Source organism: Macrotis lagotis, chromosome 1 (assembly GCF_037893015.1).
Source record: "Macrotis lagotis isolate mMagLag1 chromosome 1, bilby.v1.9.chrom.fasta, whole genome shotgun sequence".
Lineage (NCBI taxonomy): Eukaryota > Metazoa > Chordata > Mammalia > Peramelemorphia > Peramelidae > Macrotis > Macrotis lagotis.
The window spans coordinates 492,395,676-492,420,609 of record NC_133658.1 but is presented as its reverse complement, the minus strand read 5'-3'; the positions used below and the strand labels follow the sequence as shown (position 1 = coordinate 492,420,609).

General features: G+C 33.6%; 1 protein-coding gene across 1 annotated transcript in view; it reads right to left on the bottom strand.

The window, feature by feature from the left end:
• CXADR (CXADR cell adhesion molecule) overlaps positions 1–24,934 on the bottom strand; it is a 41,612-nt gene that overhangs the window by 5,768 nt on the left and 10,910 nt on the right. Inside the window, exons 2-4 of the mRNA XM_074213828.1 lie at positions 12,570–12,736; positions 4,145–4,346; positions 1,222–1,374 (exon numbers count right to left, since the gene is read on the bottom strand). Of these exons, the coding sequence (XP_074069929.1) occupies positions 1,222–1,374; positions 4,145–4,346; positions 12,570–12,736 (522 nt within the window). The remainder of the gene's footprint in view (positions 1–1,221; positions 1,375–4,144; positions 4,347–12,569; positions 12,737–24,934) is intronic.

The following is a 24,934-nucleotide window of genomic DNA, read 5'->3' as shown; positions in this document are numbered from 1 at the left end:
TAAGAAGTAACATAGATGTGAAGCTGGAAGCAACCCTATAGGCTTCTTGTTACAGATGAAGAAACTAAGGTCAGAAGAGATTAAAATGGCTCACCGAAAGCCACACAGTGAGAGCCACTGCATCACTCTTCTCATCTGATAATCAAAATAGTTATCCTTTCCCCATAATGGTTTCAATACATTGTGAGTCATAAGAAATTGGTATTTTGGGGAAGTTTTGCGGAAGCCATAGACAACAGAAAAAGCTTAGAAACTGAGAAATGCATATGATATATGTAAAGATTTGTATAATAAAGTTTATCATTTACTACCATAATAATTCAGTTCAAAGTGAGAACGTAAAATTTTTATGTGGATTTTCCATATCAAAATGATACTGTTACCCTGACCCCTGTTAGGTAGAAGGGATAACTGTATATAGAAGAAATTGATAAAATTATTTAATAATAAGTAACAATTTTCCCAAAAGAAAAATGGTCAAAGAATATAAAATGGAATTTTCCCAATAAGAAATGCAAACTAGTGATAATCATATGAAGGCTGATTGTCTACCTCCCATAACTAGTTTAGCAAAACTTTGAAGAGTGCAACCAGACTGAATAATGATCAAGAATCTGGAGCAGTTCCATTCCAGAGATGCTTAAGAGGTCAGCCAGAAGATCATGTGAAGTGAGCTTAGAAAGAAAGGGGGCCCATTAGCAAAGAAAGTACTAGTGTAGGAAAGGCTTCAATTCCAAATAGTTATCAAGAACAGGAATAGATTGCAAGACCAAGGCAGGAGGCTTCCATGAGAAAGTCCCAAGGTGGTTAGAAAGCCCTGGTTCAGGGACCTTGCAGGAGCAGCAAACACTTAAAAGTGGAGGACTACAGCTCTCAAAAACAGGATCTCTGAGGCTAAGGGCTGTGAGATAACAAGCACTCTGTTCCAAGATAATCCCAAAAGACTCATATTGAAAAATATTATCCACCTCCAGAGAAAAATGTCTAAATACAGATTGAAGCACATTATTTTTCCACTTTATTTTTGTCTTCTGCTTCTAATATAGAGGCATTTGACATGACTGAACATGGACAACCTACATCTTACCATATCAGGGAAGGGGGAAGGATAGGATTTGGAACTCAAAACTTAAGAGGAAAAAAACCAACCCACAATGAATGTTAATAAGTGATGTTGTTTAATTGTTAATATAAACACATAAATTATAACATTAGCAATACCTGCTATCACAGAAGGAAATTTTTCTGTGATGGGCACTCTTTGCCATGAATAGTATAAAGGAAGGGAACCTTCTTCTGATTCACATTTTAGTTTAAAATCACTGCCAATCACTGATGATCCATCAATGTAACATCTTGTCCCTGAAGGTTTAACTGAAAAAGAAATGGAATAGTTTAATTAATTTTATTGAACTCTTCTTTCACTTGAGTATTTCAGTGTGCATTATATGTGTTTGTATTATGAATACATACATATAAAAATTATATTAATAAATAAAAAATTTGAAGATACATCTACATAGCTGTTTATTATTTATTCCAAAGTGTTTTTCTTAGCTTAATTATATTTTTGCTATTCAGTGAAAGATGAACAGAGCAGGAAATAATTTGGACTAGTGTTATTTAAGACTCTGGTATCCTATAAAATTTCTTCCAAAGCTCCATGATGATGTTGAAGGCAAATAGAAAACACAGTAACCATTTTAGCTCCCCAAATTGATTTGAGAACTGTCCTTTCTGAGCCCCCAAAAGTATTCACATTTTATTACTCTAAAACTCAACAACTATTTCACTGATTAGAGAATTATGTGTCATAGAATAGCAATCATGCTAAATAAAAAAATCCAAAGTTGACTTCACTTGTCTTTAATAAAACAATGTGGGGCAGCTAGGTGGCAAAGTGGATAGGGCGCCAGTCCCGGAGCCAGGAGTCCCTGAGTTCAAATTCAGCCTCAGATATTTAATAATTGCCTAACTGTGTGACCTTGGGCAAGCTGCTTAATCCCATTGCCTTAAATAAACAAAATTAAAAAGAAAATAAATATTAAAAAATAATAAAAAAATATTAAGGACCTGTATAAAAAAACAATGTTTTGTCCCTCTTACTTTCTCAATTATTTTAAAAGGGTAATTAAGAAAAAAAAAGGGCAATGGATGTATAACATGATGTGAACACTCCTTCCACAGTTGCTTCTTTCTCATGAAAATTCCCATCAGCTTCTTACTTAGGATCATCCCTCAGCTCCTACAGTCTACTCTTTCAATTAGGGGGTGGAGGGGTTCCTCCTGAAAACCTATTCTGAGGAAAGTCCAGGTCAGCCATTATTCACTCTTCTGGCTGTTTCTGATTTCTGGACTTTACCACTATATTCCAATTGTTTCCTGCTATTCATTTCCCTTTTATGCACTGTCTTACTCAAGTAGAATGTTAAAAGTCTTGGAGCACAGGAGTTGTATTTTTGCTTTTATTTGTAGTCCCCATAGTAAATGCTTAGGAAATACTTAGATGACTTTTTAGAAGTGAATATAGAGGCAGCTGGGTGGCATAGTGGGATAGACCACCAGTCCTGAAGACCTGAGTTCAACTCCAACCTCAGACACTTAATAATTACCTCACTGTCTGACTTTGGGCAAATCACTTAACCCCACTGCCTTGTTCAAAAACAAAAACAAAGAAAAAGAATATACAAGATACCTCAAATTCTCTCCTAATCTTTTTTTGGGAACTAAGTTTCATCAAGTAAATGAAAAACCAGTTTCCAGGTATATAAAAGAATAAATGCAAAAGACAATTATTATCAAAGCAAATGGCCAGATGGAATTTCTACATGATTATAGACATGTAGGAAAGTTTCCCTAAAAGAAAGTATTATAGCAAAGTAATATTCATGAAATTCTATATTAGAAGGGGCGGTTAGGTGGCACAGTGGATAGAGCAATGGCCCTGGAGTTCAGGAGGAGCTGAGTTCAAGTTTGACCTCAGACACTTAATAATGACCTAGCTGCATGGCCTTGGGCAAGCCACTTAACCCCACTGCCTTGCAAAAAAAAACTAAAAAAAAAAAAGAAATTCTACATTAGAACTATGCACATCTTAAATTTCACTCCTCTAATATTTAGTGAAAAATCTTGTTATCTTAATTGAGGTTTAGTAGAAAAACTAGAGAAGTTTCAAATTTTCAGGTTAATTAGGACCTGTTCCATACATAACCACAGAATGATAAAATACAAGAAAAGCTTTCTAATTTTGAATCTCAAGTTTTCTGAAATCTCAGAGGTTATCTAGAATAAACATATATATATTCTAGGAAACTGAAGCCCATATACAATAGGGAATTTTCTCCAAGGTCTCACAGCTAGTTAGAGGGAGAGAATGGATTAGAACCATAGTCTAGTTTTTCTATTGGTCTCTGCCCTTTCCATTAAATCATATTGCCTCTGGAGGAGTGCTGTTAGTCTTCACTGCACAATTTTGGGGTATCTGTGATGGAGAATACCATCTGTATCCAGAGAAACAATTGTGGAGTTTGAACAAAGACCAAAGACTATTACTAATTTAGGAGTCAATGCAAAGAAATAGATGCTTTATCTGGAACTCTGAATTTCTTCATAATGCAGCAAACATTAGCAATTTGGTTTCTCATTTCTCTGCCTCTTCTAAAACCAGCCTGTTTATCTGGTAATTCTCATATTGCTTAATCCTACCTTGCCCTGGAGTCAGGAGGACCTGAGCTCAAATCCTGGAGTCAGAAGGACCTGAGCTCAAATCTGATCTTAAACATTTAATAATTACCTAGATGTGTGACCTTGGGCAAGTCACTTAACCCCATTGCCTTAAATAAATAAAAATAAACTATGTAGAGATCAGGCAGATGTTATTTAAGAAAAGTCATTCACTTTTAATATACCTCAAGCGCTCTATAAATCAGATAACTTTAGATTCCTCTTTACCCCCCTAAAAATCCTTTGTATACAAACATTTTAATTTTAGCATTCAGGAAACAGGTACTTACACATTCTGTTGCACAAAAAAAAATCACAGAAGCTTTAAAATGGTCAAAATTACAACTAAAACTAGAAAGAGTTTAACTAAGATCCTATGGCAATATCCATTACTATTTTAAAACATCTTAAAAACACTTACCAAGCACGGAAAGTTGCATCTTTTTGTTTGCAACGCCAGGGAGTTTTTGCACTTTGCATTGATATGTACCCATATCTGATAATTGTAGATCTGTTATATTTATTGATGCATCACCTAATTTGAGATCATTGCTTGTAAAATAAACTCGTCCTTTCAGATCTTTAGAGTAGTTATAAATGCTGCCTCCAGAAAATATAATTATCTAAAATGAAAGTGAAAAATAACTATTTTATTAGGTTTGTTAATACAATAGCTTTATAGTAAATAAATACACATAACAGTAAAAAAACAAAAACTACAGTAGCATGGGAAAGCTATTACTTTTTTCTGAAATATGCTAAAATTGGAATAAAAATAAACAAGATTTTAAAATTTATAAATTTAAAAGTGATAAAATTATTTAAATCATGAGAAGACAAATTTAGAGTTAGAAGAGATATTAATGCTTAATTGCTCTAAACTTTGTTTTGAAAGTCAGGGAACTGAAGACCAGGTTGGTAAAGTTATTTACTTAAAGTTACTCAACTAGGAAGAAAGAGGGCAAAGACTCAAATCTAGTGCTCTTTACACTATAATTCAAATGGGGGCAAAGGAGAAATCTATATTTTCTTCAACAAGTGAGCAAAAACCCCACCATCCCATTCAAGATTTATATTTAATTTAATTCAATAAATATTCATTAAGGAAGACTATAGGCCAGGAATGAGAACATTAAAAAGATGCAAAAGACAGTTCTGTCCCTCAAGGAAACTATCATTGGAAAACTAAAATATCAATCTAAAAAAAAATCTAATGAGGGAGACAACATGCAAGCAAATATACACAAAATAAGCTATATACATTATAAATAGGAAATAATTAGCAAAGGAAAGGCATTGGGATTAAGGAAAGGCATCCAATAGCTGGTGGGATTTTTCAGCAGTTGGAATGGAGTAAGGAGAAGGTTCCATTGGGAGACAGCCAGGTACAATGCCCAGAGCTGGGAAATGGGGAGTGACTTGTTCTTAGAAGAGCCAGGAAGTCAGCAATGGTTTAAGACTGGAAAGCAGGAGGGGGCTAGGTAATGAAAGACATTGAATTTTGTATGGAGGCTTTAGGAAGCCACTTCAATTTACTGATAATGGGATAACATGATTGGATGTTTGCTTTAGGAAAAGCACTTTAAAAGTAAAATGGAGAATGGTTTGGAGTGGGGAGAGACAAGACAGGGAAGACAACAGTTCTATTTTAGTAATCCAGGTTCAGGAAGATGAGAGTCTACAATAGAGTGGTGGTGGTGATGATAGAAGGACATATTAAAGAGATGTTACTAAGGTGAGATAGGCCTTGACAACAGAATGGAGATGGAGAGAGTCAAGGATGTCTCCTAATTTGCAATCAGAATGATGGTGTTGCCCTCTACATTAATAGACAAAGTAGGGTTTGGGAAAAGAGTTTGGAAAAAGATAATGAGTTCTTTTTGGATAGGGGTCTACTGACTTATCCAGTTCAAGATGTCTAAAAGGTAGTTGAAGATTGAAGGTCAGCAGAGAGATTGGAGGCAAGATAGGCAGATGTGAGAAGCACTAGTATAAAGATGGTAATTAAAACAATAGAAGGCTGATGACATTACCAAGTGTGGTTACCAGTGTAAAGAGAGAAAAGACAACAAAGGATAGAATCCAGAGGAACACCTACAGTTAGAGGGCATAATCTGGAGGAGGAACCAGCAAAAGAAAAGGAGTGCTCAGAGTGCTCAGACAAGTAGAGGGAAACCAAGAAAGTGTAGTGTCCTGAAAACTTAAGAGAGAAGAAGAGCATTAAGGAGAAGAGAATGAATAACATTGTCAAGAAGAATGAGAATTGAGAAAAGGTAATTGGATTTGGCAACAAAGACTAGTAGGAGAAAGGAGTTTCAATTTGTATCATTACCTCAAAGAAGCAAAGGATGTTCCAAAAGTTTTAGTGCAGTTTTAGTTTCTAATGGCTTTTCTTTTTTTCTTTTTTTTTTCTAATGGCTTTTCAAGTGAGTTCAATTTAATTATAACCATTTTATCAAAATCTAAAATAAAAATAATTCAGGTCTCCTCCCCCCAAAAATTTAATAATGGAAAAAAATGTCATTCTAGTTTAATGGTCTCACAGAAAGGGTACAAAAATAAACTAACAATCAAGGACTTTTTTACTTTCCTCATTATTTAAAATTTTGCTATAATTCATAATTCTAAATATCAGCTGGCAAAAATCTGTATAGAACAAAGTTTCATCTGGATTCTCCTGCACTATACTAAGCAAACATGGCTTTTACAAAGGCTCTAAAATATAGAAACCAAGCAAGTTGAGAAAATACCAAACTCGGAATTAGCTATGTTAATTTAGTGAATTATTTCACTATTCTTATTTCCACCCTATTTTATTTACAAGAATGTCACTGTAGGTTAACAAAAATATCTCTAGAGGTGGCTAAGTGGTACAATTGGTAGAGTGCTGGACATGGAGTCAGGAAAATCTGAGTTCAAACTGTGTAACCCCTAGGACAAGTGACTTAAAAAAAAAAACACCTTACCATAAAAAAAAAAAACTATTCACTTCAGTTTCTTGATCTGTAAAATGGGCCTATTAAGAGTACCAGCCTACCAGGGTTGTTGTGAGGATTAGATGAGAATCATATGAAACACTTTACATGGTGCCTGGCATGTTAAATGCTACATAAATGTTAAATATTAGTTATTGTTACTCTTCTTTTTTATAAGTTTACCTTCTGTATCTTAAATTTTTGCTACATATCCTACTTCTAAGTATTCAATCAAATTTTGTAAACTCAATATGCAGTGCAGGACCTGGATCCATAAGTTCTTTATCCTAGGGTAATATTCTAAAAAACTATTTAATTCAGAAAGCAATCTACCAAATATAAATATTGAAGAAAAAAAGATGTCATCAATTACATTCTAGAAAGAGAAGATGAGCATGTGGAAAAGGCAAAGGATGACAAGTGGACAACCAGAATACTTTACATTTATAACATCAGTTGAAAACAAGTAAAGTCCCTCACTTACAGTGGGGGCAGACATGAATGGTTTGTGCTCTACATATTTGGAAGGAATTTATAAGATAAAAAAATTATAGTCATATGACAATTTTATAAAAGGAGTTCTTAGAATAAATTTACATCTTTTAAAAATATGTAAAAAAGTGAAATGCAAAGTCAGTCTTTTGTTCAATCATAAAACATGTAAAAAAAAGCTTTCCAAAATGTAATGTAAACAAACATACTCAAAGAGTATCAGGATCTGAAATCTTATCATTTTATAGATGAAGATACTGAGGATAAGAGAAGTTCACCAAAATTTGAACTTGGAACCCATAACTCCCTCAATTCATTGGAATAATTCAGTAATTCTTTTACCTGTACCCAATCGACTAAGAATCAGAAGGCCAGGAATTAATTCAGTTTTCCACTAATCAGCTCCATGTTACATTTCTCTTGGTCTCATTTTCCTTATTTGTAAAGGTAAGGGAATGAACTAGATAATTCTAAGGCCCCTTCTTCCTAATGGCTTATATGAATATAAATTTCCTAAAAGAAATTGTGTTCATCTATGCTACTTGTATTTGGGGCAAATAAGTGGTACAATGGATAGATTACTGGACCTGGAGTTAAAAGACCTGAGTTCAAATGTGTTCTCAGACACTAAGCCATGTAGCCTTGGGTAAGTCACTTGACTATTTGCATCAGTTTCTTCATCTGTAAATGAGCAGAAGGAAATAGCAAACCAGTATTTTTGCCAAGATAACCCCAAATGTCACAAAGAGTCATACATGACTGAAATGATTAAATTACCACTTGTATCTGAAGAAAGTTGGTTGCTTGTCACCTTGCAGCCTCTCCTTAGAGAATATTCCCTTCTCAATGGAGATTATGGTTAAAGAAACAAGAAAAGATAATTCTTTTCTAAAGGCAGGAGGATAAATTAGGGACAAATATGCTTAAATTAGGAAAATGCAAATCAAAACAGCACTTATATCTGATTTTTCTCCCAAAACAAGAAAAAATAGCCCTTCAATATGAAATTAAATATTGGTGAGGCTGCAAGGAAACGGGATTCCATTATTTTCTTGTGTCATTGTAAACTACTGCAAATTTCTTAGAGAGCAATAACAATATTCAATGAAGTTGTAAAAGTGACAGTGATTCTATTCTTACATTTTATCATTTAAGCAAAAAAGGGTCTTTGCTATACAGTTTCTGTAATTGCTTTATTTATAACAGAAAAAGAAAAAACAACTGGGCACATGCTATAATTCTATCTGAAGACAAAGTAATGGATAGCAAATGACAGAATAAATGTTATATTTAAACAATGAAATAGCATTGTAAAGATAGAAATAGATCATAGCAGCCCTGTTTGTAGCGGCAAAAAATTAGAAATCAAGTAAGTGTCCTTCAATTGGGGAATGGCTTAGCAAACTGTGGTATATGTATGTCAGGGAACACTATTGTTCTATTAGAAACCAGGAGGGAAGGGATTTCAGGGAAGCCTGGAGGGATCTGCATGAACTGATGCTGAGTGAGATGAGCAGAACCAGAATACCACTGTACACCCTAACAGTAACATGGGGACAATGATCAACTTTGATGGACTTGCCCATTCCGTCAGTGAAACAATCAGGAACAATTTGGGGCTGTTTGGAATGGAGAAAAACATCTGTATCCAGATAAAGAGGCGGTGGAGTTTGAACAAAGTTCAAGGACTATTCCCTTTAATTTAGGGGAAAAAATACTAGATACCTTATTGTCTAATCTTATTATCTCTTATACTTTATGTTTCTTCCTTAAGGATGTGATTTCTCTCTCATCACACTCAATTTGGATCAATGTACAACATGGAAACAAATTAAAGACTGACAGATTGCTTTCCATGGTGGGGTGGGGGGAGGGAAGTAAGATTGGTGGGGGAGGAATTGTAAAACTCAAGTAAAATCTTTAATAAAAGAAAAAAATAAAAAATAGAAATAGAAAGAAACATGGAAATACATATGAAGTGACACAAGATCAATAGAACTAGAACATGTACATAATTGTAACTGTACATATCCTACAGTATCACATATAGATATGACTTTAGCCAATTCAGGTGTGTACTTATGATGCTTACATAAGATGTGGAAGCAAAATTAACGGTCATGAAGAAGCTTCTTATAAATTCAGAAGGTAGCATGGAGCATGCAAATTTTTTATTTGTTGATTATTTCAATTTAGTTGATTTTATTTTTGCTAAAATAAAATGTAAGGCTGATATAATAACACACTGCCCTGCCTTCAGACCCTCTCCCTAATTGAGTAGTGTTAATGGTCCAAATTTGGGGGCTTTAAAGATTTTATCCGTAAGATAGGTCTGATTTTTTAATTATTTGTGTTTATAGTAAAAATTCAGCTCATAATAATTTTCTTTTTAATTATTCAGGACTGTGACATAGTTGACTACAAAAAAACTTTTAGGGCATTGGATATACACTGGTTATACACTTGGTATTGAGAAGGGATATCAAATGTTTAACAAGTGTCATGCTAGAAATCCTGCTTTTGGAAACAAATGAAACATCTTATATAAGGCTCAAATCAAAAGATGGAGATTTCTTTTCTTTTTCTGTTTTTTTTTTTTTGCAAGGTAATGGCATTAAGTGACTCACCCAAGGTCACTCAGGTAAGTATTAAGTGTCTGAGGCTAAATTTGAATTCAGGTCCTCCTGACTCCAGGGCCCATCCTCTAACCACTGAACCACCTAGCTTTCCTTGGGATTTGTTAATGACAAGGTTAGCCACTATTTACTGATGATATGCTATTAACATCTAGTATTGGAACATTAAAAAGACACATTAAAGATCCATAGTTATGGAAAAGATCTTTACTCAAAATTAAGAATATGGAAATAACTGAATAAATTGTGGCAAATGGATATAATGAAACATTTATAGCAATAATTATGACTGAGACAATTTCAGGGATTCTTGAACAGTATAAAATGATTCAGAGTGAAGTGAATAAGAACCAGGAGAACAAATGAAATAAAGATAGCAACAAGTTAAAGACAACTTTGAAAGGCTAATCAATTCAATAACTAACCATATCTTCAGAAGGTCTATGACAAAGAATGTTTTCTAACACCTGACAGAAGTGAGAGACACAAGTTATACAATGAGACAAATTTCATACATGGTCACTGTGTAGACTTTTGCTTGATTATATATAGTTATAGGTGACAAAGTTTCTTTTTTTTGCTATCATTTTAAATTGGGGTGGGTGGGGAAGTAGCAGTAATGGAAGAAAAAAAGGTCATAGTCACATTTTAAAGGACAAAAGAAACTGAGAAAACAAGCAGGACAGTTTTGAAAGAAATGATAGTATTTTTAAAAAGGTCACAATTTCATGTAGAACACTTTTTTTTGGGAAATATGTTTATGCTCTTTGGGTGTTTAAATTCAGTATAAAATTAAGTTTTTTAAGTTAAAAAGGATGTCTATATTTTCTCTAGATCTTTTTTATAATTTGAATAGCAGTAGACTTCGGCAGTTCATATATTATTCCATCTTTTCACTATACAGCTACCCACTTACACTGTCAATCATATTTCCTCAATTATATTCATTATGCTAGTTTTTGTGCATCATTTAAAATGTGCTTCAAACTTTTAATATTACCAAGCATCTCTGGGTCATCAACAAATCTGATTTTTCAGAATGTTTTAAGATCTGCGACCATGCAGGATCAATGGTAAAATATTTTTGCTTTAAATTTTCTTTTTTTCATCTGAGCAGTTTAGAATTATTGAACATATTCACTTTGCAATTATATGTTCAATATATTTGTTCTACTTCCCAAATGAGATCCAAACAGCTTTCTCTTAACTCTAGATCCAATATTTATTCACCTGCAGTGCCTATCCTTGATATATGTACTGATATACTAATGCAATGGAATGAAAGACTAAGTGCATGTTATAATTTGCACAATATGCCTATTTCACCAGTTTTTCCTACATGCATTGTTAGGTCAAGCTCTTTTGAATAAATAGATCTGATTTAAAAATATTACAATGTCTTAGAGCTAAATGCAATTATCCATAAATACAAACATCTTGAAGACTTCAACAAAGATGCAGAATGTTTCCTCTTGGATCTTGTTTAGAGACCATCTTCCACGTAAATATCAAAGTTCTGTGGAGCATGTAACTTCTGTTTTATGGCATCATATCTTGCTAAACAGAATTACTTATGTAATTGCACTTGCACTTGTAAAGTAATTTTGTATAATTAAGAGATCTGATGAAGGGGAGCCTTGAAAACTGAAATTTGCTCTACCTAGTTAAATAGAAATTTAATCAATAAAAAATAAGCACAATAGGACTTTATATTCTTAGAACCATTCAGTTAACCTTATGTGAAAGGACATTTATTGACACCAGACAAATAATTAAACTAATTCACTCCTAAAAAGAGCTAGTCTTCCACTTTCACTGGTAAAGGACTTTCTATTTTTTTCTGTATCAATCTGCCCCTATCTATTCTTTTAATTTTTTATTTATTTTTTACAAGGCAAATGGGGTTAAGTGGCTTGCCCAAGGCCACACAGCTAAGTAATTTTTAAGTGTCTGAGACCTTATTTGAACCCAGGTACTACTGACTCCAGGGCCGGTGCTTTATCCACTGCACCACCTAACCACCCCAGCCCCTATCTATTCTTGATAAGCCTTTCTCCGAATTTGCTAGGTTGCTCCTTAAAAGAGTCAGTCAAAAAAACTAAAAACAAAAACTAAAAAAACAAACAAACAAAAAAAAGAGAGTCAGTCACTGACAGTATTCTTGGAAACATTTCTAAAATGATTAAAGCTGCTAAAACTTAATACTTCGTTTACAAAGCCTTTAGGAGTCACCTTTATCCCACATTGGAGTGCTGTAGTATGATGAGGACTAATTATGGAATATTGTAAAGAACAGCTGGACTGGACTTGGTAGATATGGAATTATATTCTGGCAATGACATCCCCATGTGGATAGACTTTGGGCACCATCTCAGTGGATTTCAGTCTACTCATCTGTAAAATGGGGCAGTTGGTCTCTTTCATTTCTAATTTGTGATTATCTGTACCTACCATCTGTACTCACTAGACATGTAGGTCATTTCTAAGGCTATATTTTGAAAGCAATAGTGGCCCTGTGGATACAGGGTTAGTCTAAGAATCAATCTCTCAGTACCCCAGGCAACTATCTAAATCTAAATAATAAATGAGCTGTTATCAGTGGAAGGATTTTCCATGCTAAGTTTATTACTATGATTAAATCACGAATGGATCCAGACCCTTTCCCAATGTCCCCAAATTATGACATGTTATATGCACAGTAAATGCTCAGAAAGATTTCTATGGAATGTTTATTAATACTTACCTCTTGGTCACTGTTTTGGCTATCAGGTGATGATTTAATCCATTCAATTAGTAATGGGTTTATGTCTTTAGGGTCAAGAGTAAATTTGCAAGGCAAATGAACTGTTTCCCCTCTGGCTTTTTCAAACATCTCTTCAGTACTGGTTATAGTAACACTTCCAGACATATCTAAAAAAAAATGTAGTATACAGATTAAGTATCTAAGAATTGTGCACTTTGTTAAAAAAAATTAAGTATATTATGGGGAAGTATTCAATCTTTACTAGAAACTAAAAACTGTCAGTGAAGATTGAATGATAATCTTTATTCTATACAATCAAGTTTAAACTCTCTGGATTGCTATCCAAGTAGAATAACAATAATTCTATCAAAGTCTCAGCACATGAATTTGGTACTAAGAATGGTTTTATAGTCTATAAATGTCAAGCACATGGTAGACACTTAAATGCTTATTATCTGATTTTAAACTGATTATGACATACTTTTCAGTCTAAGGCTTTATAATTTTTAAGTATATATGGTATACTTGAAGAAAATATTATAAGCAATAGATTTTGCTGAGTTCAAAATTCATAAAGGAAAAATGTAGCAAAATATTTTTCTAAAACGTGCTTTTTGTTTTTGTCACTTTTTAAAAAGTTTGTTAATTATGGAATAGGTACTCCAGAATGCACAATGGAAAGGGAAGGCAGATCTGTAGTGGGAGTAGGGCTGAGAGGATTAGAATGAGGCTGTGGACAGCTGAGACTGAGAGACAGCCTGGGGGTTCAGGATCACAGGAATGGGGAGATTAGAAGACAGGGTACTCTGCTAGCCATTGGGAATGAGCCCAGGTTTAGTAAACAGTGAGGTATACTTCAGGTGATTATAAGGTTCAAGGCTGATGATTTGTGTCAGCACATCCCTCAATTGTCTGACCTGTCCTGTTAATTGGGGCAAGTCTAGTCTCATTGCCTAGGTGAGAAGCCTAGCAAGTACAGGAGCTAAGAAGTGGCTTGTGCAAATACTTATTTTCTAGAATGTTGTCATCTTTAATGAGAGGAAAAATACATATACCATCTCAAGAAAGAAAAACAGGCAAAGTCCTATACTATGAATATTTATAAATGTAAATATGGTACTCTGTATATCTCAGCTCTATAGCTTATTCAATGTTTTTTTTAAAAGGAAAAAATATCTAATAAGTCTTGTATTTTCATTAAGGAATATTTTTTTCCTTTTATTATATTGCCACTTGGCATCAGGAACTAGTAATCATTATGTTCCAAGTAAGAAATGATTCCAATCTATTTTTTCCTTCTTTTGTCAAGCCTAGTTTACACCAACTCCCTCTAGGGGGTTGTAGAGGGATTTAAAGAACAAGTGATAGAGCTGTGTTGCCACTATTCAAGGGGAAAAAACCACAACATTCTGAGACAGAATAAAAGGTGGTACTATAAAGAGCAAGAAAGCCTTAGACCATCGGGAGGGAAATGACACGCAGTCAGCACTGAATTACCCCCTCCACATATGATTTCTAGCCATATTTACTCTTCTCTCTGAAGGAGGTATTTATGGGAAAATGAACTCCAAGTTCATGGTGACTGGTCTGTTATTATTTTTATTACTATGGTATTTCATTACATGTTTTTTCTTTGAACTAAGGGTCCTTTTGGATGACTAACTACAGGGTGGAGAGGGTTGTGTCTCACAGGTACCTGAGATAACTTTCTGAAGCCCAAGAATGAGCATGTGGTGGTGGTGGGGGAAGAAGGCGAGCAGGTATGGACTTGGGAGAAAAGGTGATTGTTGAAACCCAAGAACAATTTCTCATCACACAAATAAATCCCATCTCCAAAGTAAATTTATTTACCATACAGTGGCAAGTCATTTCTCTTTTATTTATTTATTTTTATTTTATTATTATTATTTTTTAGGTTTTTGCAAGGCAAACGGGGTTAAGTGGCTTGCCCAAGGCCACACAGCTAGGTAATTATTAAGTGTCTGAGGCCGGATTTGAACTCAGGTACTCCTGACTCCAGGGCCGGTGCTCTATCCACTGCGCCACCTAGCTGCCTCACTCTTTTTTTAGGTTATTTCTCTTTTTATTTTTGAAACTACTCTCTTTTATGGGCACTATTACACTAACTAGAGAGAGAGCAGCATTAAGAATTAATGCTAGTTGAAAAATCAAAAGCATTAGGGGCAGCTAGGTGGCGCAGTGGATAGAGCACCGGCCCTGGAGTCAGGAGTACCTGAGTTCAAATCCGGCCTCAGACACTTAATAATTACCTAGCTGTGTGGCCTTGGGCAAGCCACTTAACCCCGTTTGCCTTGCAAAAACCTAAAATAAAAAATCAAAAGCATTGCTGACTTTGTGGTGAGAAAGGTAGTGATATGAATGCTCAGATACAGATCAGTCTGGGAAGGGACAAGTCTGAGAAGATAATTGAGTGTTGAAGTGAGGATAGGAGGGATAAGTATGCTAATTTAGGGTGTGATTAAATCTGTTTAGAAAAACCTGTCTATTGCTGGGCACATATTCAGTGCCCGATATTTCCTCACACTTTTATTAGGTTTTTTAATCTAACTTATGTGTTGTACAAAATTTAGCTTGTTCCTTCATTTATCAAAAAACAAAAAAATAAGGTTCTCTTATTTAGCAAAGAACCTAGAGATTTGGAAATATTACAAAGTGAGGATAATCTCTTATTCATCTACCAATAGTTTATATGTGATTGTTATGCATATCTGTATTTAACAATGTCCCTGTAGAAAGAGGCTACCAAATGTTGCTAGGATACAGAATAACATGTTGCTAGGATACTGACTTGTTTTATATATTCCTGGAGCTAATATTTGGCTGTAGAGACAAAATAGACAACCATATAAAATTTTTTAGCATTACAATCCTAGAACTATTTTTAATCATAAGCAATTTTAGTCATTATTATACTATAATTTTATATGTCTTAAAAAAGAATAAAATAATTGGAGAAATATATCTGCTTTGTCTACAAATAGCTTCAAGGTATTTACCATCCTTCAAAAAAAAAAGGAATGAACAATGACATTAGCTTGGAAGTGCTTAGCATTTTAATCAGTCACTTCAGCTTCAGATCAGAAATAAAGAACAAGCAAGCACTTTTAGTCTTGAGATAAAAGGGAAAAAAATTTAGAACGGCTATTTTTGTTGTCCAGTGACTGAACAAATTATGGCATAAAGCTATATTTTATTTTCAGAAATAAAGGACAGTTTTGAGAAATCTGGGAGTACTTATATGAACTAATGTAGGAGAATAAAGAGGATTATACAGTAATAATATTGAGATTTTAAGACCTCATATTTCAGAGTCCAATGATGATATATATATATATATATATATATATATATATATATATATATACCACCTGATAATAGAGGTAAAAGTTGTACATGTGGACATCCATTTGAAAGCATGAAAATATGTGAATTGTTTTTTTCTTGATCATGCTCATTTTACAAATATTGTTTTTCTTTTTTTTATTTGGAGGAGGAATAGTGATGGCAAGGCTCTTGCCCCCACAAAAAAAAAAGATAATTGAGGCATTTTTAAAATGTATCAAAGAGACAACAAAGGGAAATTCAGGAAGAAAATAGAAAATAGAAAAGTAAGGCAGTTTTGAAAATAATATGAATTATACTTTTGAAAGAGCAAACTTTATTGTCATACTAGGCAAATCATAAATCTAGTCTTTATTCCATCCCAAAATTGTTTGTCTGAACTTTTTAAAAAAAGGAATTCTGCCTTACATTGAAAAATGACAAGCATGAATAACACTTACAAAATCAACACTAGCCAAGAGTTATCTCAGTTTACAATGACTGAATTTGGTGAAATTGTAACAATTCTCTTACTCTAATTCATAAGGAAACCAAGGATTTAAGCTGCCAGGGAAGTAGAGGCAGTCTCCATGATGGTGAATAAGTGTTCACATTATAACTTTTTTACAGTATTTGGAAACAATGGGTGGGGTAAAATTTTAGCAGGATTCTAAATAACAAAAAGTTTCTGGCTGGAGATGTGTTTGTTAAAAAGGATTTTTTTCAGTGCTTTCATCTCTGGGCTTAAAAGTGAATGACACTATATCATGAAAACAATGTTTCCTTGGATCCATTGATCAAAATCCTAAAAATAAAATAAAAAGAACTAAATCAGAAAAAAAGATCAAGTTGTATACAATAGATTCTATTAATCCTTTTTCTTCTGTTCTACTTTAAATATGAAAATCTCATTTTTACAGTGATCATTACATTTTGAATTATGTACAATGAAGTCAAAAGTTCAAAGAAGGTTCTGCTTTTTATTTACTTTGATGACTGCATACTTTTTGTCCATAATTCTTTTTCCACATAAAAAAATACAAGATCTTCTCCTGATTGTCATCTCTCACATTTGCCACTTCAATAGACTATTTTCTCTTAACATATCTTTCCTTGTTGACCTCTTTTATCCCTGTTCTTTGAAGTTCTCCATAATTTTGCAACCTGTTTTTAGCCTTTCCACAGTCGATATTCATGTGACAATTAACCTTTAAGTTTTGAAGACTGTTGCCTTATAACATTAGTAGAATACTGATATTAAAAAAGAGGTCTCTTGCAGATATATACACACTAATGGACAAATATAGATTTTTTTCATCCAAATGTATGTTAATATGGAGAAATAGTTTTATATTCTACTTTTTTGTGATCAGATGGTCTGAATGGGCTTATTATATCTTTTAAGGGATTCTGAATGATCTTGGATTAGATGTGAATCAAATGCTCTTTCATAGTTCAGAAACATAAACATAATGGGCTCTTATATACTTTACATCTCTCAAAGTCAATGCAGAAAAGGTGACTGTTTCCCAATGTATAGTTTGATTTTTACTTCAGTCAGAATTATTTTCAATACCTTTACCATTTTTTTCATCTTTGAGATATCTTTCTCAAAAATTTCTCTTCAAGTTGATGAAAAGGGTAAAAAACATCATTTGTACAAAAATACTCATAACAGCGGCAAAGAATTGGAAATCAATAAATGTCCTTCAATTGGGGAATGGCTTAGCAAACTGTGGTATATGTATTTCATGGAACACTACTGTTCTATTAGAAACCAGAAGGGATGGGAATTCAGGGAGGCCTGGAGGGGAGTTGCATGAACTGATGCTGAGTGAGATGAGCAGAACCAGAAATATACTGCACTCCCTAAAAACAACATGGGGGTGATGATCAACCCTAATGGACTCGCTCATTCCATCAGTGCAACAATCAGGGACAATTTGGGGCTTTCTGAACTGGAGAATACCATCTGTATCCAGAGAAACAGCTGTGGAGTTTGAACAAAGACCCAAGGACTATTACCTTAAAATTAGAAAAAAAAAAACCCCTGAGATCTTTTTGTCTGATCTTGCTATCTCTTATACTTTATGTTTCTTCCTTAAGGATATGATTTCTCTCTCATCACACTCAATTTGGATCAATGGATATCATGGAAACAATGTAAAGACTGACAAATTGCCTTCTGTGGGGGGGGTGGGGGGGAGGGAAGTAAGAATAGGGGGAAAATTGTAAAAATCAAAATAAAATCTTTAATAAAAATAAAATAAATTAAAAAAATTTCTCTTCAATATAAAAAATATATATAAATAAATATAAAGAAAAATATAAATATAAAGAAAAACTATACAATAAAATACTCAAGAGGGAGGGCAAAGGGAACAAAAAGACAAAAAGACATACAAAGTGACACAAGTAAACAAAAAGAACCATAATTAAATATAATGTAAAATGTATGATTTTTATATCACATACATCATAACACACTCACTTTTTTCTTTTTTTTTTTAAATAGGCAATTATCAAACTGTTATTATTTGTCTTATCATTGAAGAGGTCCAGGATAAAATAGTATTTATTTTGGTTAGATTTTGATTGAAAATTCATGTGGGATATTCATAAAGAAAGATCTTTTACACTATCTTTTTAGGTAGAATTTACATATTTGGTTAGGTGGGGACTGCAAATGAGTGTGATGTAAAACCATGGGTATGAGACCACAGAATCACACAATTTCGGTTCTGGAATGGGACCTGCAGGACAAAATTATAAAGCTGATACCATACCAAGTAATTTTCTAGCCATGTTTTCATTTGGGGGGGAGGGGAAATAGCTCTAAAGTTTTTTTTTATCTTCTATCATACTTAAATGTGACTCTTTGTAAACTGTACCCATTATAAGAAATAGTCACTCTTCCTTGACAACCATTCAAAAGTCAAAGTCATGTTAGATCACATTCTCCCTCAACTTCTAGTCCCAAGTTTTATCTTCCCTTTTCCAGACTAAACATAACTAATTCCTTCTGATGACTCATATAGAGTATAGTCTCAAAGTTTTTCATCATTTTGTCGGCCCTCCTCTGGATGATGTGGAAGTTTTCAATGTTGTTCCTTTTTCCCCCAATGTTGTTCCTTAATATGGAATCCAAAATTAAACACAAAACTCCAGATGTGGTCTACCCAGGGCAAACTGAATATAGTGACTACCATTTCCCCTGTCATTTCATATCAAATTGTTAAATCTTATCAAGTCTGAAGTACGAAACAATCGCTATTTACCCATATGCCACCCCAAACTAGTATTTATGATGCTATTTCAAACCCCCAACATAAGGCTACATTTATTCCTATTTATTATTAGATTAAATGCAATGGTAATCAGAAAATTTTTTAATTGAAAGGGACCAAAGCATCTAATCTATGCACAAAAAGGAAGCCTGACTATAAAAGTAGACCTCTACCTTCTGTTGGAAAGTCTTTAGTAAAAGTCTTTAGAACCCACCACTTATCAAGATATATGTATAACTATTAGAAAGCTGTTTCATGACAACAAACCTAAATTTGCCCCTTGTAGCTTTCACCTATTGCTCCTCAGTTCTGCAGTATGAATCCAAATCTTTCACATGATAGTGTTCCTGTCCCCCATGAGTCTTCACCAGACTAAATATCCTCAGTACCTTCAATGATTGAAGCAACTGACCAACCATTTATTAAATACCATGAGAGTCCTTGCCCTTGACCCTGAGGGCTTCCCATTTTATTGAGTAAGACAACATGTATGTGAATACATGTATGTTTACACATACACAATAAATACAATGTAATTTTGAGGGGGGAAAGGCACTTGTAGATGGGGGAGTGGATGTCAAGAACTGTTTAATATAGCTTGTTTGAACATATTTGTTTGTTGTCTCCCCCATTAGATTGGGAGTTCCTGGAGGTCAAGGGCTGCCTTTGCTTCTTTTCCTATCCCTAATAAATAGAAGGCAAAAGCAAATGTTGAAACAAGGGGAAAGAAAAGAGCAAGTCTCAAGTCAGTTGAAAGAATGGGACCAAGTTACTCCCAAGTCCCATCAGATTCACTGCTTTTGAATTTCTCTGGAACTCTCCATGCCTTCCCTTTCCCAGGTAACTCATTATTGGAAAATCTAATCATGCTAGCAGAGTAAATTTGCCTGATATTCACATCTCATTAATACCCTCTGCCCTTCTGATTGGACTCTATAATGTAGAGGGTCATACCCCCAGGGTCTCTATTGAGAGAGGGGGCTCAGTATATTTTTTCTCACCACTTCCCACAAATCACATTAGGTATTTTCTTCCTCCTCTATCCCTCTACTCAGCCTTCTCAGCTTCTTTTTGTGGATTGCCTTCCTCCATTAATCTGAGGGAGATTGTTTTTATTTCTAATTGCACTGACAGAGGAGCTGCTAAATAAATATTTACTGACTGATTGGTTGATCACACTTTTAATCCTGATTCAACATCCTAAATCAGGGAAATCAGAGTTTCTTAGCAATCAGATCCTAAAAAGGAATACAGTTAAAGCAGTCTTAAAAAAATGTTGCTAAAAACATTAACAAAATAAAAATTAGTGAAGTAAATATACATTTTTAAAAATTAGAAACTAAACAAATCAAAACAAGTATAACAGAGGAAATCTTGGGAACCAGAAAATACATAAATTGGAAACAAAAAAATAGAACTGAGAAAACAATAGTAGCTGGTTACTTGAAAAGACTAAGGATATTTAATGAATAACCAACAAACTATACAAATGATTTTCAACAGAAGAAACATTTTATCAAACTCCTTGTGTTTCTAATATATATATTTCTAATAGCCAAGTAGATACTGTAGTCACCTTGTCCAAGTGAGACACACCCATGTGTAGGAAGTTTATAAACCAGCTGTCACTAGTCCAGGTGTTTCCCCAGCATGAGCATGAGTCAGAACCAATACCAAACTTTGACCCCAGATCCAAACTCCTAGCTCCTTGCCCCCAGAGCCTGCTCCTATTTAACCCAGATAAATAAACCCATTTAAACTCACCCTACTTCATCTGTGCTGAGCACTTAAATCCATTCAAGACCTCAAGAGACTGTTTTCCTTCCTTCTGGGAGCATACCATACCTTTGCTTTCACTTTCTGTCTATTCCCATCTTGCACAGTTCCCCTTATACTTACAAGTCAGACTGCAGATCTCTGTATCCTCACCTACATTTTAATGTCTTGATTTAGGGAATGAATGTAGAACGAAAGGGATAGATCAGAAATTTCATGTCTTAATGGATGATCCCTTTCTTTCCTCCAATAGCAGGGTTACAATTATTAATCTCAGGTACCAAAGGCCTTTTCTACAGGCAAAGTAACTTATCAGTTAAGGGAGATTGTTAACATACTCTTTTATTTGAATGTACAAAACCTCACAATTCAAAATTAAGACACAGGGATGCAAGAATAATTAAAAATTAAGAAAATAAACTTATAATAATATTAAAAGAAAATTCTCAACCCACATGATTTTCTCCAACAGATTTTGAAAGTTTAATAAAGCACATCATTTATGCCAAAAATCCTTATAAAGCATAGATAAACATTTTTTTTAAATCATAAAAAGTATTTATTCAAAATCAAATGCAATGAGAACACCCTGTAATCTTAGGAAAATATTGAATGTAAAACCCAAAATTCTTTTAGCATCCTCTTTTTTTTTCTAGTCTATTTTTGAAATGAGTAATTCCAATTTTCCTGCAGATATATACTCTGCACATCATTCCATGTAATTTACAATTAAACTGAATGTCATTTCCTTGAAAGGTAGTAGAACAATTATAAAATTCAAACATCCAGGTGGTTTTGTTTACTAATTGTTTATATATTATAATTATTTTGCAGTCCTTCATCTTTGTTTAAAAAAAAATTGAACAGAACCTGAACTTAATCTCTAAAAGTAAATGCAGGTCTTTAAATAAGTAGACTTTGAAAAGCAATCATGAAAAAAAAAAGCAATCATGACTTATCTTAAGTTTTCTATGAGTAGCCCTTTGGTTTATTTCATGAATTGTACTTTAGCACAAAGGATAATTTAATTTGATGATTTATTTCCATAGTAAGATAGCAAATCAAGTTCATAACTTCATTTGTATTCTAGTTGAGTGCCATATTGACAAACATCATTTTTACTGGAGTAGGAAAATATTTTAAAGTGTGCTGTATTTTTTGCCCATTCTTGCTGATAATACTTATAAATATCAATTAGCTTAGCAGTAATCAGTTTTAGAGGAGGTAGCTAGGTGTATCAGTGGATAAACTGTTGGGCATGGAGTAAGGAAGATCTGAGTTCTAATCCAGTTTTAGACACTCATTATGTGATCCTGGGCAAGTCCCTTAACCTCTGTTGCTTTAATCCACTGGGGAAAGAAATGGCAAACTACTCCAGAATCTTTGCCAAGAAAATCCCATTGATATATTAAAAAACATTTATAGCAGCTCTTTTTGTAGTGGCAAAGAAATGTAAACTAGGGAGATGCCCATCAATTGGGGAATAGCTGGACAAGTTATGGTATAAGAATGTTATGGAGTATTATTGTTCTGTAAAAAATCATAAGTGGCTGAACTTTAAAGAAGCATGGAAACATGAGCATGAGTTGATGCTGCTTGAAGAGAGCAGAATTAAAAGAACACTGTATACATTAACTACAATATTGTGAGATGATCAATTATGATGGATGCAGTCATTCTCAGTAGTTCAGTGATCAGAGACAATCCTGAGAAAACTGTTAAGAGTTAGGAGGACCTGAGTTCAAATTCAGTCTCAGACACTTAATTACCTAGCTGTGTAACCTTGAGCATTGACCCTATTGCCTTTAAATTAAAAAAAAGCAAAATAACATCCATGTTCAGAGAAAAAAAAAACTATGGATTTTGAATGCAGAGAAACATCTTGTATGTTTTTTTTCCTTTCTTTCTGATGGTTTTTCCCTCTTAGTTTTAATTCCTTTTTCTCAACATGACTAAAATAAAATTTCAATTAAAAAGAAAATCCCATGGATAGTATGATCCATAGATCACAAAGAGTTAGACAAGACAATGACAACAACGAATCAATTGTTAGAGTAACAGTTTTCTGCAAGATGATATTCTAAATTTCCTAAACATTTAAATTTTTAAGCCCAATTCCAAGGAGCTTTTAACTCTGGATTTAGCTATGCAAAGGATTAAGAAAACAGTCAAATTCAAGAAGATTTTTCTTATCCTTAACTTTTCTGAAACATTATGGCATTTAGCAAATGACAAGATTTGCACCACAAGGAAAAAAAATCCAAATTAAAACAACTGACTCGTTTACAAAATGTGTAAAATATTTCAAAGTTATAAAAGAGAAATTGATTTTGCCAGTTAAACTGGCAGAAGGGGTGAGAAGGTTAAATATCAGTACTCAATATTTTGATATATTTTCTGACAGTTTATTATTACACTTACAAAAATTACCACCAATTTAATTACTTTCTAAGTAATAGACATTTATTTACTTTTCCATGTTGCCCCAGGATATGCAAAGTATTTTTGTTCACAGTGGAAGCATGAAGTCTGTTCCACTATGTTAAATGACTTATTAAAATAGAAAGCATAATACCATTTTATTAGTTTGATTTGTGTAAGTGTTTACTATAAACAAATTATAGACTTCCCTCTACTTCCTCTCAGGCTGAGGCAATGATTTTTTTTGTGAGTCTTGTATTTTCTGTTTTAACAATATGAATTTACTGTTGTTTCAAATGTTTAGAAGTTTCCTTTTAAAGAATGTAAAACTGCATTGTATCCTAAATAGAATGAAAATTCTATAAAATAATAGTAAAGCATAATTTTAAAATTAGAAAGAATAGTCAGAGGAAATTGATCTTAGACTTTATTTTATTAAACATAGCTAAAATAATTAAAACTCAGAGAAGGTAAAATTTGAATCTGATATAAATTTAAAATCAAGTAAAGAAAAAAGGATTCCAAGACCTTGAAAAGACAGTAGCAATCTTCAAACTCAAGCTAATACCTATGTTAGGTGTTTAAAAATGTTAGTAACATTTGAACAAAGACCAAAGACTGTTACCATTAATTTAAAAAAACCATTATCTTATTATATAATTTTGCTATCTCTTTATTTTTCTTCCCTTAAGGATATGATTTCTTTCTTATCACATTCAACTTAGATCAATGTAGGGGGAGGGAATCGAGATTAGAGGGTAAAATTGTAATGTTCTAAATAAATAAATAAAGATGATAGATAGATAGATGGATAGATAAATGTTTTTAGAAGTGCTTGGAAAAAAATGGTAACATTTTAATTCCTGTTATCTAAAAGGCAATTTCATTAATTAGCCTATATCCTTAAGACAAAGTCAAAAGATAATGGGGGGGGGCTCTCATATAGCTAAAACAATTCTTTCCTTAAAATTCTCCTTGACTGAATAGTCTTTTCCTATGTAATATCTTTTGAACTTATGTTTTTCCCTCCTTTGGCTCCATCTTCCTTTGCTCTACATTAGAGTTCCAGAGTAGAATGTTGACTTTGCACAGCACCCTCACTTAAATCCAAATTCACTTTCAAGTAAGGGCATTACTTCCTGGATGCAAAAGTCAAACAGTTTCATAAGTAGTAGGAGTGGCCCCCACCACAGGCCAGAAGGACTGCAGAGTGCTGGACCTTCCTTCCTTTCCTTCCCATCCCTGCAGGTGCATGATTTTGATCTCAGATATCTAGAGGGTGGCCAACAAAAGGTCCAAGATCAAGTCTCATTAAGTCCCAGTTTGGGCCCTGAGGAACTCAGAGTGAATATAGTGTTTCAGTTTTGGCCAGAAACCCTGAGTTTCTTCCCCAAACAGATAGATCTTTTTTTTTTTGACATGCACAAGAGGTCATTCATTCTTTGCTTTTAATAGCAACAACAGTGCTTAGTACAATGCTAAACCCTGGGGATACAACAAAAATGAAATTTATTCCTTCCCTCAAGATGCTTTCATACT